General features: G+C 40.3%; 1 protein-coding gene across 2 annotated transcripts in view; it reads left to right on the top strand.

The window, feature by feature from the left end:
* PGAP1 (post-GPI attachment to proteins inositol deacylase 1) overlaps window positions 1-18121 on the top strand; it is a 61457-nt gene that overhangs the window by 2069 nt on the left and 41267 nt on the right. For both annotated transcript variants that reach the window (XM_074967822.1, XM_074967821.1), the window contains exon 2: window positions 13612-13765. In XM_074967822.1, coding sequence (XP_074823923.1) covers window positions 13612-13765 — 154 coding nt within the window. The remainder of the gene's footprint in view (window positions 1-13611; window positions 13766-18121) is intronic.

Here is an 18121-nt window from a genome sequence, read left to right as displayed (position 1 = left end):
GTTCTTTGGTTCTCCCATCCTTGAGGCTGTTGGGTGGATTCCAGTCTGCCCTCCGGGGGTCCTCTGGTTATTTCCACTTGACGCCTTCTTCATACATCCTCTATGTCTATTTTAATCACAATTGTTAACAAAGCAAGATGAATACAACAAAAGGGCGGGGAGTCTCTGGATGCTGTTTCTGTTTTTGTTACAGAGTATTGTTTTGAGTCTCTCTCTGTGTGAGTAATTGTTATTACAAAGAATTGCTTTGAGAACAGACTCTGTCTTAGAATGTACTAACACAATTAGCAGCTTGCAAGTTTCACACATAGAGGGAGAGAAACCAAGAGACCTCTTAATTAGTAATACCCTGGAATTTAAACTATGGGGAATCAAACTCATTTGTGATTTTAATACAGAACTTCTTTAATATGATCCAACATAATCCCCCTTTTGACACTAAGATTTATAATCGTCAGTGTCACTTTCTATGTAGCCTGTTCAAGAGAAGGTACTGTGAGGCAATTTGAGTTTGTGATTCCAGTTCATCCCACATACGTGATCCTAGTGATGTATCTTTACTACAAGGTTCTGGGGCAACAGGCAAGGTGAGGCACACCCACTTTTGAGGAGTCCATTCGGTACAACCTCTAGTGTCCAATAGGTTCCCTCCCTCCCCAGCCCACTGGCTCAAGGTCCATGGTAGCCAGAAGGATCCCATGTGTAATATGGGGAGTGGGCTAACCTTCAATACCTTTGCCTCCAGGGACTGTTGGTGTGCAATTTTGACAACAATTTCTCCCATTAACAAGTCTGGTTTTACAATACTGGAAACGTATTGCATCCATTCATATTGATAAGTGTCAAACAATGATCTCTTTCTTTGTTTTAACAAATGCATCAAACCCTTAATATTTCCCACTATGACCCAGAACATTTCGTGTTCCAAAGTAGCTAGGGCAAGTATCTGCATTTCAGTGCATCCCATAGCTATGGCTGTGTAGTTTCCTATTTCTAAATTTTTTTTTTTTATGCATAAGCCATGTGGTAGTATTAAGCCATTTCCAAAGATTCCATCGGGCTTTTAGGTTACCCAGACCAATTTGGACCAAGTCTACATTGGCATGTACTTGTTTTTGTATCAGGCTGTCCTGTAGCTGGGACAGAGAGCTTAATTTATTTTTAATTACCTGCAGGTCTTTAGTATTTTTTTTTTAAACACACAACTGTGCTAGCAACAAGATAAAACACAAGGTAAAACATAGAACACAAAACACAATTTCTATTGTGACAGTAGATTCATGGTATTGGGTTGCTCTTCAGCTGGCATCAGCTTTTCCTGATTTTCTGAAAGACAAAAAGAACATGTTTCTACCCCTTTTGGGGTGGCAGATTATTGCTTAAAATATTTCTTTTACAAATACCCTTGCTGATTGCAGGCAAAACAGGAATTGCCCCCACATTTTCCTGTTTTTGTTCTATAGGCAGGCCAGGTTTCAATGGCTTTTATCTTTTAAGGGTTATGGGGAAATTATCCCACTGTTTAGTCATTAAATCCCTGAGGTGGGGTACCTCAGTTTTCCTTCTTATACAGCAGATCAATTTTATAATGTTTTTCCTGCTGTGTTAAGCTTTAAGTTTATTTACAGGTAATAGCTGAGAAGTATCATTACCATACAACCTTAAAGGGTTTTCCCAAAAATCATACACACTATACGTTGTTACAGGGGTACTTATTATCATTAATGAAAGGTTTCAGAGTAACAACCGTGTTAGTCTGTATTCGCAAAAAGAAAAGGAGTACTTGTGGCACCTTAGAGACTAACCAATTTATTTGAGCATAAGCTTTCATGAGCTACAGCTCACTTCATCGGATGCATACTGTGGAAACTGCAGAAGACATTATATACACAGAGACCATAAAACAATACCTCCTCCCACCCCACTCTCCTGCTGGTAATAGCTTATCTAAAGTGATCACTCTCCTTACAATGTGTATGATAATCAAGTTGGGCCATTTCCAGCACAAATCCAGGTTTTCTCACCCTCCGCCCCCCCCCCCCCCACACACAAACTCACTCTCCTGCTGGTAATAGCCCAGCCAAAGTGACCACTCTCTTTACAATGTGTATGATAATCAAGGTGGGCCATTTCCAGCACAGTCTGCTTGCATGGTCTCTGTGTATATAATGTCTTCTGCAGTTTCCACAGTATGCATCCGATGAAGTGAGCTGTAGCTCACGAAAGCTTATGCTCAAATAAATTGGTTAGTCTCTAAGGTGCCACAAGTACTCCTTTTCTATTATCATTAAATTTATTAAAATTATCTTGTTATCCCATGCCTTTTATTTAGACAATTTGTTTGCTGACTAGGTATGTCCTTTATCTGCAGCTCCTTTGTGCTGCTAGTTCTTTCCTTCCTTAATCATTTAGATAATTTGCATTTTCACAGACACTTCCTGCTTTTGGATTTAAAGCGATCAGCAGCTCAGAGACTCTATCTTAAAAGGTTTCAGAGTAACAGCCGTGTTAGTCTGTATTCGTAAAAAGAAAAAAAGAAAAGGAGTTAGCACGAAAGCTCATGCTCAAATAAACTGGTTAGTCTCTAAGGTGCCACAAGTACTCCTTTTCTTTTTTCTTTTTATCTTAAAAGGGACACAATCAACTTTCACCAGAGTTTTGATTACTTTTAATTTCTGCTTCCAAAACACACAGCAATCTGAAAAAGAAAACCCAACCTATTCTGGCTACCTTTGGAGCCCTAATAGCATTTTAATTAAGTAGCATGGTATGTTTGCATTTCTTTTGCCCCTTCTACAATATACCTTGCACATGTTCTGGGGCAAATGCACATTCCTTCCATAGTTTAACTTAACTGTTTCTTTGTTTTTTGTTTTTTTTTTGCTTACAGAATTTTCATGTACCTTTATATTACTCAGAGCCATTTTAAGACTCAGTGTTTCTAACATTGCTTCGTTTTGTTTTGTGCACCTCACCCCTGCTGTTGCTTCAGAGGGGCACTGTGTTTTTTAGATTTCTTATTATTTCTTTTCTACAGCTCTCATCTGCTATTTTGTTACAAAACCAAATGAAAACCAAACAAACAAACAAAAAGAAACCAGAAAATTTTTTTTCTGATTTTTGACTACCCTGCTGCAGCCACAACTTAATAACATTTTAAATTTTGTAAAGCATTGAGTTACCTTTTAAGGATTAAATGCCAAATCCCAAAGCCAAACAACACTAATTACCTGTGTCTAGCAAAAAGGTCTGTCAGTTTTGCAACTTTGAATTTAAAGAGTCAAATGGATTTTTAGTGGCATTATTTAAAACAAAAACAAAACCAATTGGTCCTTAGAACTTTACATATTTACACACACACAGATAGATACATACACATTTTCTTTTCCTTAACATCCCTTCCACACTGGTCTGTTTTTTACGTCTTACATTCCCTTTATACATTTGAGACAGTTAAGTTCCAATAGAACCCTCTTGTGTTCTTTTAGCAAATTTGACTAAATTGTCCAGTCAAATGATTTTAATCAGATAGTTTATTTTTGCCTGGCTAATTTACAGACATTCCTTTGGAAAAGGGCCCATTTTTCCTTCAGAATGGCTGCAAAGAAACCAAGAATACTCTTTCTCTAACACTTTTCCTTTTTAACATTTTCACAAAGTTTAACTGCTTAATTCCCTCCAGCCTCTGCAGGGTTAACTTTTTTACTCTCTTTTCTCTTTGTAATTATGCCTGGGGGTGCCCTACTTAGGACCTTCTCCCCCTTTACCTGCGTCCCTCCAGCCTCTGCAGAGTTAACTTTTTCACTGTTTTTTTATACCTGGAGTGCCTCTTTCACTATTTTCAGCTGGCTTTGGGTATTTGTAGCCAGCACCTTCCAATTGTCTGCTCCCTTTTCCATTTGTGCCTTTTCCTCTTTACATGAAGACAAGAATCCTTACATGCCTCCCACAACAACCAAATTGCTGCTGCATCTCTTTTGGCAGCACTAGAAGGTTTGTATATGAGGATATACTGAGCCAGTCTATCCTCTAGGTCCGAAATAGTGCAGACATCAGCTAGGGCTTGTTTAGTCCAAGGACTGTGCCCAAATTTTTGAAGGATTTGTTTAAAAGGCGTAATTTCTTTAACAAAAGGTGAGGTTGGAGTTCCTTCTGACTCCATTCCTCCCTCTGGTACTGGCTTACCCTGTTTTCTTTTAAACATCTTAACATGGATATTTCAATCTCTTTTCAGAGTAACAACCGTGTTAGTCTGTATTCGCAAAAAGAAAAGGAGTACTTGTGGCACCTTAGAGACTAACCAATTTATCTGAGCATAAGCTTTCGTGAGCTACAGCTCACTTCATTGGATGCATACTGTGGAAAATATAGAAGATGTTTGTTTTTATACACACAAATCATGAAAAAATGGGTGTTTATCACTACAAAAGGTTTTCTCTCCCCCCACCCCACTCTCCTGCTGGTAATAGCTTATGTAAAGTGATCACTCTCCTTACAATGTGTATGATAATCAAGGTGGGGCATTTCCAGCACAAATCCAGGTTTTCTCCTGTGTTGGAGGGGAGACCTCAGCCTGGTCCAGTCCATACAAGAGGTCCACTTCCTGGACACTACAGTGCTAATAAACGATGGTCACATAACCACCACCCTATACCGGAAACCTACTGACCGCTATTCCTACCTACATGCCTCCAGCTTTCACCCTGACCACACCACACGATCCATCGTCTACAGCCAAGCTCTGCGATACAACCGCATTTGTTCCAACCCCTCAGACAGAGACAGACACCTACAAGATCTCTATCAAGCATTCTTACAACTACAATACCCACCTGCGGAAGTGAAGAAACAGATTGATAGAGCCAGAAGAGTTCCCAGAAGTCACCTACTACAGGACAGGCCTAACAAAGAAAATAACAGAACGCCACTAGCCGTCATCTTCAGCCCCCAACTAAAACCCCTCCAACACATTATCAAGGATCTACAACCTATCCTGAAGGATGACCCAACACTCTCACAAATCTTGGGAGACAGGCCAGTCCTTGCCTACAGACAGCCCCCCAACCTGAAGCGAATACTCACGAGCAACCACATACCACACAACAGAACCACTAACCCAGGAACCTATCCTTGCAACAAAGCCCGTTGCCAACTGTGCCCACATATCTATTCAGGGGACACCATCACAGGGCCTAATAACATCAGCCACACTATCAGAGGCTCGTTCACCTGCACATCTACCAATGTGATATATGCCATCATGTGCCAGCAATGCCCCTCTGCCATGTACACTGGGCAAACTGGACAGTCTCTACGTAAAAGAGTAAATGGACACAAATCAGATGTCAAGAATTATAACGTTCAAAAACCAGTCGGAGAACACTTCAATCTCTCTGATCACTCGATTTCTGATCTCAAAGTGACTATCGTTCAACAAAAAAACTTTGAAAACAGACTCCAACGAGAGACTGCTGAATTGGAATTAATTTGCGAACTGGATACAATTAACTTAGGCTTGAATAGAGACTGGGAATGGTTGAGTCATTATATAAAGTAACCTATTTCCCCTTGTTTATTCCATCCCCCCCCCCCCCCCACACACACACACTGTTCCTCAGACGTTCTTGTTAAACCCTGGATTTGTGCTGAAAATGGCCCACCTTGATTATCATACACATTGTAAGGAGAGTGATCACTTTAGATAAGCTATTACCAGCAGGAGAGTAGGGTGGGGGGAGAGAAAACCTTTTGTAGTGATAAACAGCCATTTTTTCATGGTTTGTGTGTATAAAAAATCTTCTGTATTTTCCACAGTATGCATCCGATGAAGTGAGCTGTAGCTCACGAAAGCTTATGCTCAAATAAATTGGTTAGTCTCTAAGGTGCCACAAGTACTCCTTTTCTTTTTGCGAATACAGACTAACACGGCTGTTACTCTGAAACCTGTTGTTACAGAGTATTGTTTTGAGTCTCTCTCTCTGTGAGTAGTTATTATAAAGAATTGCTTTGAGAACAGACTCTGTCTTAGAATGTACTAACGCAATTAGCAGCTTGCAAGTTTAACACATAGAGGGAGAGAAACAGTATCAAAAACCAAGAGACCTCTTAATTAGTAATACCCTGGAATTTAAACTGTGGGGAATCAAACTCATTTGTGATTTTAATACAGAACTTCTTTAATATGATCCAACAACATTGGACCGGACAATTTCCTTCAAAGCAGGGAAAGTTAGCACCTGTAACAACATCCTCTAAAAGTTGGTCACCTCAAAGTGGGGAGCCAATCCAGTTACTTTCCAAACCACTTCTATCACATTGTGCTACTCCATACAGTATGCGTGTCCAGTGTTGGAACGATCCGTCCAGGCTAGACGACAGTTGTCATGGAATAACAGGATGTTTAAAGCCAACACCAAAGGATAGCCTGTACTTACTGGCTGCCATTACTCACTACCTGATATCAGGAGGAAGGTAAGAAGTCAAAGGGAAAGATCATGGCAGATGAAACTCAAGGCATTCATTATATGATCACAGAGGAATAATCCAATGCCTTGTATTACGAAAGAGTTTTATAACCAGTGTTGTGCTTTTGGATATGACAGTTGGCAAGGCATGACTGTTACAAATTATACCCGATAGGTCACACACAGGAACTGCTGCGAATTATACCCGATAGGTCACGCACAGGAACTGCTGCGAATTATACCCGATAGGTCACGCACAGTTCAAGTCTAGCTGAGGCACACGAACAAAGTCCACAACTGCAGAGTTCCCAAAGATACTAAGTTTATTACGCTCGAGCGTGGTGCCCCCCTGCTAATCAGGAGGGGACCCCGAATGCAGGTTATACAGAGATTATATACCTTTTAGCAAAGCGTGTTGCCCTCATGCATCGGAAACCTTAGCCAATAGACAAACCCTTCCCGTATCTACCACCTATCCCTGCTAAGTGCATCCCCCGTGCTAAACATTACTTCAACTACACAAAACGGTCCTAAAGCAGTGCACCAGTAGCCTTTCTTATCAGGATGGGAGGCTCGCATCAAGGCCAGGAGGCAGGGAGTTAGGAACAGACAAAGAACAGAAACCGGGAGTCGAGACAGGCTGGAAACAAGGGGCGGGGGGTTCACAGGAATGCAGTATCTAAGGAACACTCCTCCTGGTGTATGATGTGTTTGCTTTTAGACAATGGTGGGCCCCAAACCAAAATGAAGTCACATATGCACATATGCTAACTTTTCCTTAACATGACTGAGGTTATGGAATGAAAGACTACATGCAGCCGGATGCGCTGAAATAGATCTGGAACCCCAGGAGGACTTTCCCAGAGAGCCCAATACAAACTGATCCATGTGGCGATGCCTGAACTGCCTGTGCACACAAACTGGAAGATCAAAGACTAATATCAAATGGGATTAATTTAATGACATGAATATATGGGAGTGCGGTGAGATGCAAACGAAGACAGCTGTTTTCCTTTGAATTTGCTTTGCAAATTATCCTTTAGGATGACAAACATTTTTCAATCACAGGATTATGACTTAATTGCAGAATCTAGTAACAGGAGAAGCCATGCTGTGGAGGAGAAAGCTGGTGTGTATGCGCACACGTTCTGTACTAGTATTGTGTTTCTGTAAAAATATTCCCTCTTCAAAACAACTATGGCCATGTCTACACTAGAGAGCTTACAGCAGCGCAGCTGTACCAATGCAGCTGCGCTGCTGTAAGATCTCCTGTGTAGCTGCGTATGCCAGCGGGAGAGAGCTCTTCTGTCAACATAATTAAACCACCCCCAATGAGAGGTGGTAGCTATGTTGGTGGGAGAATGTCTCCCGCCAACATAGTGCTGTCCACATCGGCACTTCTGTTGGTGTAATTTGTTGCTCGGGAGGGTGTTTTTTCACATCTCTGAGCAACATAAGTTATATTGACAAAAGTGCTGGTGTAGACATAGTTCGTCTTGTACTTCAAGGATGTTTTATCTATCCACATCCTTCATGAACTTATCTTAGGCAGGGACTAGCCTAAATCCTGTTGTTGATCTGCTGAATGACTTGTCAGTGGTTGCAGTGTGTATAATGATGGAGTGTTTCTAATTTTTTTAATGAAATGTCTCCCAACACAAATAACTTTTAGAAAAAAGTCACTGTAATAAAATGATATTTAAGCATCCTATATATACTGTAGTGAAAATCACTTTTCCAGCAAGTGGTCAGTTATTTGTTGGTGGGTATGAGATGAAAACTGGGGGCATTGTTTGTGGAGGAGAAAAGCATTTTTCTTTAAACAAAATATTGCATCACGTGTTCTAAACAGGTAACAAAGCAGCAAGTAAATTTTAGGATCTACTAACTTGGGGACTATCACTTTTTAGAAAAGAAAAGCACAAGAGAAAGCTTACTTGCTTAAGTGATCCCTTCATTAAATAAAATCATGTAAGTGATTAGGATCTTTATAAATATAGTATTCAGAACTACCGGTAGCTAAAACCTACTTCAGCTTCAATCTACATAGTACTACCAATTTACAAGTAATTGGCAAAATCTCTGTTTTGATTATAGGACTGGAAGTTGTCTAAAATTAACACCCACCAGCATGACTGTTCTGTTCATTGATTGTCAGCACTTAAATTCTCATTATCTGTCTTATAAGCAGGTTTTGTGGTGGTGAAAGGTGCAGACTGAAGTGTCAATCTACAGTACAGTGGTACAAGAAGCAGTGATAGTACAAGCTTCCCCACACTTCCCTCGCAATATGCCTGAAGTCATAGCTAGAGGAACAACATCACAGAATGATATGTCTCCAAGTATCTGGCTTTTGTTGTTTTGTGGAGGAGAGGGGGATGTTTGGGGAAAGAAAATGAGGTAGACTGGGTGGCTTAGGTATTGTATTGTATTATTTATTGTTTATATTACTGTAGCTCTCAGGCGCTGTACATGCACAGAACAAAATCCATCTGCCGTTTATCTTTAAAGTGCCTGTCTAAATGTAGCTAAGGCTGGCAGTGACGCAAAGTTGTTACACAAGAATTTGGTATATGTCAGAGCTACCTAGCCTGACTTTAAGTGGCAAGTATCCACATCACAAAAGGGAAATTCACTATTAATTGGCATTCTTATTTTCAAACACCCAAAAATATGCTATGCACCTCACAAAAACAAATAATGACATGGTACCTAGCCTGAGGCACTTTACAACCTAAATTTAACATGACAAAATGTGAAGGTCCTAAAACAGGGGCTGGCAAACTTTTTGGCCTGAGGGCCACATTGGGTTTCGGAAATTGTATGGAGGGCCAGTTAGGGGAAGCTGTGCCCCCGCCCCCTATCCGCCCCCCCCTTTCTTCTTGCCCCCTGATGCCCCCCCCCCCCCCCCGGGACTCCTGCACCATCTACCCCCCATCCCCTCCCCCGCTCCTTGTCCCCTGACTGCCCCCAGAACTCCTGCCCCTGACTGCCTCCCACTGGCCCGTCCAACCCCACCTCCTTCCTGATTGCTCCCCCCCCCCCAGGATCCCTGCCCCCATTCAACCCCCCCCCATTCCCCGCCCTCTGATGCTCCGACCCCATCCACACCCCTGCCCCCCAACCACCATGCCAAACTCCCCTGCCCTCTATACAGCCCCTCCTGCTCCCTGCCTCCTTACCACGCAGCACAGAGCACTGGTGGCTGTCGGCGCTACAGCCGCGCCACCCAGAGCATTGCCCAGCCGTCCAGAGCATTGGTGTAGTGTAGTAAATTGCTCTCCGTGACTGCTACCAGAAGCACGTTCCTATGTGGAGCAGTTTAATACACTACACCGGCAGCATGGCGCGCTGAGGCTGCGGGGGAGGAGGAACAGCAAGGGAGGGGCTGTGGGGGCAAGCCTCCCGGGCCAGGCAGGAGGGTCCCACGGGCCAGATGTGGTCCGTGGGCCATAGTTTGCCCACCTCTGTCCTAAAACTATCTATTTAGAGTTTTATACTGCTACCAGTCATCAAAGTATCTGAGTGCCTTTTACTAAAATCAATAGCAAAATCCCTAGTAGGCTTCAGGAAGTCTCTATTTTTCTCCCTGTTTGGGGTCTAAACTTAGTTCGGGGTGGGGCTATTTCATTTTTTTTTTTTTTTTGATTAATATGAGTTACGGGTTAGAAGGGGTGTCAGAAGTGGACCAAAAAAGCAGGAGGGAAGGATGTTGAAGGACAATGCAACAGTCGTTTCTTTCAGTTACTCAGTAAGTCTCATACGTATCTTTCTGGTTATGTTAACTTGTTTTTTTCTCTCCTTTCCCCTTACTCACTTCTCACGGGTTGTCAAGGTTGATTCCCCACTCTGACACTTCGAACCCGCAAGGATTCTAAAAAATTAACACTGGCCACTCCAGGCTTATTTTAAGCTTCCAAGGTTACAGCTTTTCTCTGGTTTCAGAGTAACAGCCGTGTTAGTCTGTATTCGCAAAAAGAAAAGGAGTACTTGTGGCACCTTAGAGACTAACCGAGTTATTTGAGCATAAGCTTTCGTGAGCTACAGCTCACTTCATTGGATGCATACTGTGGAAAATACAGAAGATGTTTTCTCTGACCTTGGATAGGTAGATGCTGCCACCAGCCAAGTGCAAAACCCCTTTGAGAATCCAGGAAGGCACACTTGGGAATTTCTTCCTGTGGGGTACCCTCAAGCCTTTCACACACACACCCCCCCTCTGGGGAAGAGCTGAGAGAGAAGAGCAAAGGAAATCCGCTGTTGCCACCAGCTAATTAAACAACATGTGCACAAACCTCTTAGGACACAAAAATCCAATTCTGTTCTTTAAAAAGGTACATTTTATTAAAAAACAAAAGGAAGAAAATACAGCTGGGAACTGAGGCTAGTGCTAGATTTAAAAAGAGCAACTACAATAATTAAGCATCAAAAATAGTTTCTTGAGGTCCCGTTTAAAGGTTACAAGCAAAACAAAAGCACCTGGGGTTAGCACAAAGAAGTCTACAAGCCATAAAGAAATAAAAGGGATAAACCTAATCATGTCTTCCTAGACATTTCCTGATCTACTTACATATCTGGGGTTGTAAATAAATAATTTCTAGATATGATTCTGATGATTTTTTCATACCTGGCCCAAAACTTCTTACAGCCCGGTTTACCTTTCCCCGGAGAACGACAGACAGACAGACAGAAGGGGAGTCTTTGTTTCAATTTTAAAAAGTTCTAGCCTTCCCATTGGCTCTTTTGGTCAGGTGCCCACTCACTTCCTTTTACCTATGCGTAGCAGCGAGATTTTTTAACAGATAGAGCAATTAGAAAACAGCTACTAAAAGGGATTTTATAGCTACTGGCTGGCTGGGTGCCCATAAGGGAGCTTCCCCCCCCCTTCATTTATCACATGCCCCCCAAATCACAGATGGTGTTGGCTCACCAAAGAAGTTTTTTCTTAGTCTTTTTGACTGTGTGAAGCCACTTCAGTGCAGCATGATCAGCTTGCACGTGAATACGCCGCCTGGTATAGGCTTCTCCAGAACATACACAATGGCGTAACATTCTTTTTCTGAGACTGACCAGTAGCTTTCCCTTTTAGAAGGTTTTTTGCTGAGAAACACGACAGGATGGAATTGTTGATCTGGTCCTTCCTGCATTAAAACTGCTCCTACACCATGTTCGGACACATCTGTGGTTACAATGAAAGGTTGGTTGAAGTCCAGGGCTCTTAGTACAGGGTCAGACGTAAGGGCCGCCTTAAGCCGGTTAAAGGCTTTCTTACACTTCTCAGTCCACTGAACTGCATTTGGCTGTTTTTTCCTGGTTATGTCATTCAGTTGGGTGGCAGTTTGGCTGTTGTGTGGTACAAATTGTCTGTAATACCCAGCCAAGCCCAAGAAGGATTGGACCTGCTTCTTTGTCTTAGGGACAAGCCAATTTTGGATAGCATTTACTTTAGCCTGTAGAGGATTGATCGTTCCTTGACCCACCTGGTGTTCAAGGTACGTTACCCTGTTTAGGCCTATTTGACATTTTTTGGCCTTAATGGTTAATCCTGCCTCCCTTATGCGCTGGAAGACAGCTTGGAGGTGTTCCAGGTGTTCTGCCCATGAATTTGAGAATATGGCCATGTCATCAAAGTAGGCGACTGCAAACTCCCCAAATCCAGCCAGAAGGTTATTTACCAGTCTCTAGAAGGTGGCGGCAGTGCTTTAGCATTGGTAGTGAAGACGTACCTTAGAGAGTTTACAGCGGTGCAGCTGCACCACTGTAAGCTCTCTAATGTAGTCACTCTAAGCCGACAGGAAAGAGCTCTTCTGTTAGCTTAACTACTCCAGCCCCCATGAGTGGCAGAAGTTGTGTCGGTGGGAGAAGCTCTCCTGCCAACATAGCGCTGTTCATGCCAATTTATTCGCACTCCTGAGTGACACAAATTATGCCAACATAAGCTGTAGTGTAGACATAGCCTTATAGAGGGGATGTTGTGGTCAAAATGACAGGTAAGGAGGATGATTTTGGCAGCATTACTTTGGTCAGACTGGAGGAAGGAAACGTTAATATACAGAAGACCAGAAAAGCAGATGTTGCAATAATCAAGACAAGTGATTTGACTATTGGGAGAAAAAGGAAGGAGGGATTTTTTTAAATGTTGTGGTGGAGGAAGAGATGTGGAGGGAGAATCCCAGGAGAAGTCAAAGATGACCTCCTAAATTGCATTTTCTGTAATACAGAAGCTCGCCGTCTTGACTAACAATTGCCTGGAAGGGTGAAATACATTAGCTTCTGTTTGCTGTTTTAGTTTCAGAAGAGCAAGTGCATATATTGTAGCAAGCAAAAAGTCATACTGTGTGTACAGCAATGTATTGCAACTTATGTATTAGATATTGCTTTCTTTATATTTTGACGGTGTACAATATGCACCACTTAAATGGATTTTCCTACATGTTAAGAATCTACAGCAAGTTATTAAGATAAAACAAAAAATCAGTAGTTTTATTTATTATTTTTGCTACATATAACCAATCTCAAAAGCTGAAGCCAACAACAGGCAACAGTAGCTGGATAATAAGATCCTAATCCAAATTGCACGAACGTCAATAAACTCCCATCGACTTCAGTAAGCTTTAAATCAAGCTCCGAGTGAACTGCAGTTAGCATCTTTCAGAACTATAAAACTACACCAAAGTGAAAGGGAAGAAATATCTGTACACAAAATAAAGATCCACCTGGATTTCTACATCTCAAAGGAAAAACAACTTTGTGGAAATCCTTGTCACAAAAACCTGTGGTCTTTCCAGCTAATACTCTTTTCTCTGTACTACTTTTAGAAATTTAATTGTAACTTTAATCAATTTAGGACTTACACCATAAAGAATAAGTCTCCGAAAAAAAAGAAAACCTTTATGTATTTCCTTCACTTATAGATTATAAGAAAAAAAATTATTTCCATCGCAGTCTTTTCCCTTTCGTAAATTTGCATAAGCATTATTGAGGCTAAATCCTCTTTTTTTGTCTGTAATGATGCAAATTGCTTCTTTTGTAATTACTGTTCATTTGCATTTTAGGAGTTCAGTATCTTGAATTCTTAGGAGCTGCTAAAGATCCATTAATTTTAGTCAGATACTGTACGTTTAACCATATGTATTTGTTGTCACAGAAAATAAAACTACCTAAGAAAATATCCAGACGTTTTCCAGCCTATGAGCTCTATCTCTATGGGGAAGGGAATTACGCTGAAGAAAACAAAAATCTGATATTGACAGGGATTCCAGTTCTCTTCCTTCCTGGGAATGCTGGGAGTTATAAACAAGGTATGGCTATAGTAAAGTGAACTTTGAAAATTGTACAAACAGAGTTAAGTCTCTGGAATATTACTAAGACAGACACTTTTAGTGGTCAAAGCTGCTACAGGAATGATATCGAAATGCCTCATTGCTAATACTTTAAGTATAAATAATGAAGAATTTCCTTATGTACAGTGTCCAGGAGATAAGGGGCCATATTCTCAGCTCGTGTAAATTGGGGTGTCTCAGTTGAAGTCAGTGAAGCTATGCTGATATTCACCAGCGGAGAACCCTGTCGAAGATGTTTACCTGGAATGAGACTTCACAGATTTTGAAGTCCATAAAGGCATAGACATATTTGCTCAGCTACTGATAGCCTCTCATTGCAAAAAGAAAAATAGTCCAACTGTAGAGGAATGATATAAAAAAATACAGGAGGTTGGTTTTATGGGAAAAATTACCATACCAATTACATACCCAGCGAAATACACAGAGGACAAAAAAGATACTTAAGAATTTGATTACCGGTACCTTTTATTCAATACTTAGACAAAGTACATTCACCTGCCCGAAAAAAAAAAAGCACACCTGTTCTTTTCTTTAATATTAACTCTTTATAGACGTATGTAGTCTGTTTAAAAATGTGTAATCAGACATTTCACTCAATATAATAAAATAACTAGAAATGACATCAAAGGTGTTTTATGTATGCTGTCTGTAATATGGTAACACTGTAATCAATAGAGAGCTGATGACTATATTCCTGTATAATGTCTCAACAAAAGCTACGATTATTTTTTTGTTTCTGATATTTACATGGCAAGGATTTGTAAACCTGTTAACACTTCATAAATAAATATATATAGTAAAACAAAGAAATAGCATAGCTTTAAATAACTTGACTCAATGGAATGTATTATTATTTAACCTATTAAGATTATAGATTTAATTCTGGGACTGATTCCCCATAGCATTACACCAGTTTTACCCCAGTGTATGTCCATTGAAATCAAATTGATTTCACTTAAAACTGAAATAATGCTGTGTTGAATCAATCACTGTTTTTAAGACACATGTACATTGTCTGTCCAATGATTTAACTAAAAATTTTTTACACAGTTCTGTGTGAGGTTAGATCTCTTAAATTAAGATAACTTAATTACGTTATTACATTTCTTTCACCTGACCACAAAGTGTTGTTTGTCCTCTACCCAAGGAAAGTAGGAAAGCATCCTCATTTGAGACTAGGGTCAGTGCGACCCTTTCTGTACTGGCAAAAATAGGACCCATATAAATCACTACTGTTGCCCTCTGGTGGAAGCTCTTATGTAAATAAGTTCAGACCAGCCCAGGCACACAGTGATGAAAATGCCCCTAAATCATAGCTTTACTGTTGCTACCACTCGTGGGCTCCAGTGGTGAGTCTGGGGTTCTATTTTCACTATTGTGGATACATCCTAAAAGGTACTTGTGCTTCAGGAACCCAGCACCTCTGGGGATCATTCCACAGGGATCATTCTGTATTCCTCTAAATTTCACTAACGTAGGCAGGAAAAATCCACAGTCTGCTACTCAAACCAGGTCTGTTGTATTACACCATTATTGGCAACCTGGCTGACCTGCAAAAATCTGATTGATTTTCGACTTGAACGATATTTTAGAACAGTCATATTGAATAAAAGCACAACTGAATTAGAAGAAGGGGTAAAACTCACTAGCTACTGGAGAATTCTGAGGTCTTTGATATCAAATCTAGTTTTAGATACCTTAAAAATAAGCTTCAACTCCTCCTCCCATCTACAAAGGCGGTTTTGGGTTCGCTGCTAGTTACCTGAGGGGCAAGTGGCTCCACCCTGGCATGTTGTTCCAGTCTTAATGTAGCCTGTTTCTACATTTGGTATAAACTCATTATCTCCTGCTGTACTTCATTCCATTCAGAGATTGGAAGTAATAGTTGTATATTTGTAGAGGAAAATGAAGATATGAGAGTACTTTGTAGTTAAGTAGTGTTTACGTTTTTGAAAGTGCTGTGCAACCATTAACTAATTAAATATAGCATAATGAGTGTTATTCTGAAGACAGTCATTCTTCATAGATCATTACTCGTTTTAAGAAAGTGCTTTGAAACAGAATTATTCAGCATTCTAATGGTGATGTTAAAAAAACCTCTGTGCTTTTGTAAACAATTAGTGTATGCCCCAAAATAGTTTTAGTTTAGCTGAGTAAATAAGCCTTGCATGCATTTAGCCAATGAATAACTTATGCTGACTTTTTTAACCTTCAAAGGTGCTTTGTTAATTCTTTTGACTGAAATTATACATACTTTGTCAAAATGACATAGTAAAACATTTCATAATTTATAGTTTTAGAAAACATATTTAAAGGCATGTGAGAACAATGGTATCCAAAGAAGATTACTGAAATAATCATCACACAAGATGCCAAATGGACACTTGTAATTATGTTTAAAGAAGTACAGACTCAATTGTGAACTAATTAGGTCTCTTTGAAATCACAGCAATACAGAGAGTGACCATTTAGGAATCAAAGGGAAACATACAGAGTGATCTGGATCACTTGGTAGTCTGGGCCCACTTAAAGAAAATGTGTGTTATTGCAACCAAACTGAAGGTCATATATCTAGGAACAAAAAATGCAGGTTGTACCTACAGAATGGAGGAACTGTATCCTGGAAAGCTGTGACTCTGAAAAGGATTTAGGGATCATAGTGGACAAACATGAGCTCCCAGTGCAATGCTGTGACAAAAAGGGCTAATGCAATCCTTGGATGTATAAACAGAGGAGTAGCAAGGTGATTTTACCACTATCTGTGGCGTTTCTGAGACTGCTAACAGAATACTGCATCCAGTTCTGGTGTCCCCATTTTAAAAAAGAATACTGAAAAATGGGATAGAGAAGAGGCACAAAAATTATTTGATAGCTGCAAAAATGCCTTATCGTGAGGCAAAAAGATCAAGAAGAGACTTGATTAAAGTGTGTAAGTACCTTTATGGGGAGAAAATATCTGGTACTAAAGATCTCTTTAATCTAGGGGGAGAGGCATAACAAAGACTAATGGCTGGAAGTTAAAGCCAGACAAATTTGTATTAGAAATAAGGTACAAAGTTAACAGCAAAGTTGATTAACGATTGGAACAAACTACCAAGGAAAACGGTGGAGCGCCCTCTCTTGAAATCTTCAGTTCAAGACTGGATTCTTTTCTGGAAGATATGCCTTAGTCAAGCACAAGTTTTTGGGCTCAATACAGGAGTAACTGGATGAAATTCTATTGCCTGTATTGTATAGGTGGTCAGATTAAATGATTTATGGTCCCTTCTGATCTTAAAATATATTAATCTTACCAGAGTGCTGTGGGAATTATTTAATATCTGTTCAGTGCTTTGAATATGTGGTGTTTAGCTTTTTCAACAGGGCTCATTGAGGTTGTTCGATAACTGAATCTGCACAGTGAGAGGATATTTCCAGGGGTGACTAAAGACAAAGCAGGATCTAGATCTCACAAAATGTTGCTCTCTAGGAGAAACTTGCATTTTGTCCCCAGAGAGACTTTTCCCCATGCTCAAGCATTCTTCCTTGTAGTCTTTATACTAGGGCTTCAAGCGATTAAAAAAATCTTGCGACGCTAGCTACAATAGTGTCATGCAATCGCCTGTTCTCACTTTCAGGTGACATTGTAAATAAGAAGCTAGCAGCATTACCTTCTGTAAATGTAAACAAACTTGTTCATCTTAGCGATTGGCTGAACAAGAAGTAGGACTGAATAGACTTGTAGGCTCTAAAGTTTTACATTGTTTTGTTTTTGAGTGCAGTTATGTAACAACAAAAAAATCTACATTTGTAAGTTGCACTTTTATGATAAAGAGAATGCACAACAGTACTTGTATGAGGTGAATTGAAAAATACTGTTTCTTTTGTTTATCATTTTTACAATGTAAATATTTGTCATCAAAAATAATATAAAGTGCACACTGTACACTTTTGTATTCTGTGATGTAACTGAAATTGATGTATTTGAAAATGTAGAAAAACATCCAAAAATATTTAATACACTTCAATTGCTATTCTATGGTTTAACAGTGTGATTTAATTGCGATTCATTTTTTGAGTTAATTGCAGTTAACTCACATGATTGATTGACAGCCCTATTTTATACTGTCTTCACAAACTAGTCATTTGCAGCCTGGGGTGGATCCCGTATCTTTCAGCTGTGCAGTTTCTAAGAGCTATATTTGCAACCACTACTGATTGTGGTTCCCTCTCTATTTCCCTCTCTCTCAGTAGTAACTGAGTGGCAGCATTACAGTGAGAAGGCCATGCTCAGTAGCAGCCAGAGCTGGACAGGGAAAGCAGGATTTTATCTCT

The sequence above is a fragment of the Natator depressus genome, chromosome 11 (genome assembly GCF_965152275.1).
Source record: "Natator depressus isolate rNatDep1 chromosome 11, rNatDep2.hap1, whole genome shotgun sequence".
NCBI classification, from domain to species: Eukaryota; Metazoa; Chordata; order Testudines; family Cheloniidae; genus Natator; species Natator depressus.
This window is presented reverse-complemented; position numbering and strand designations above follow the sequence as displayed.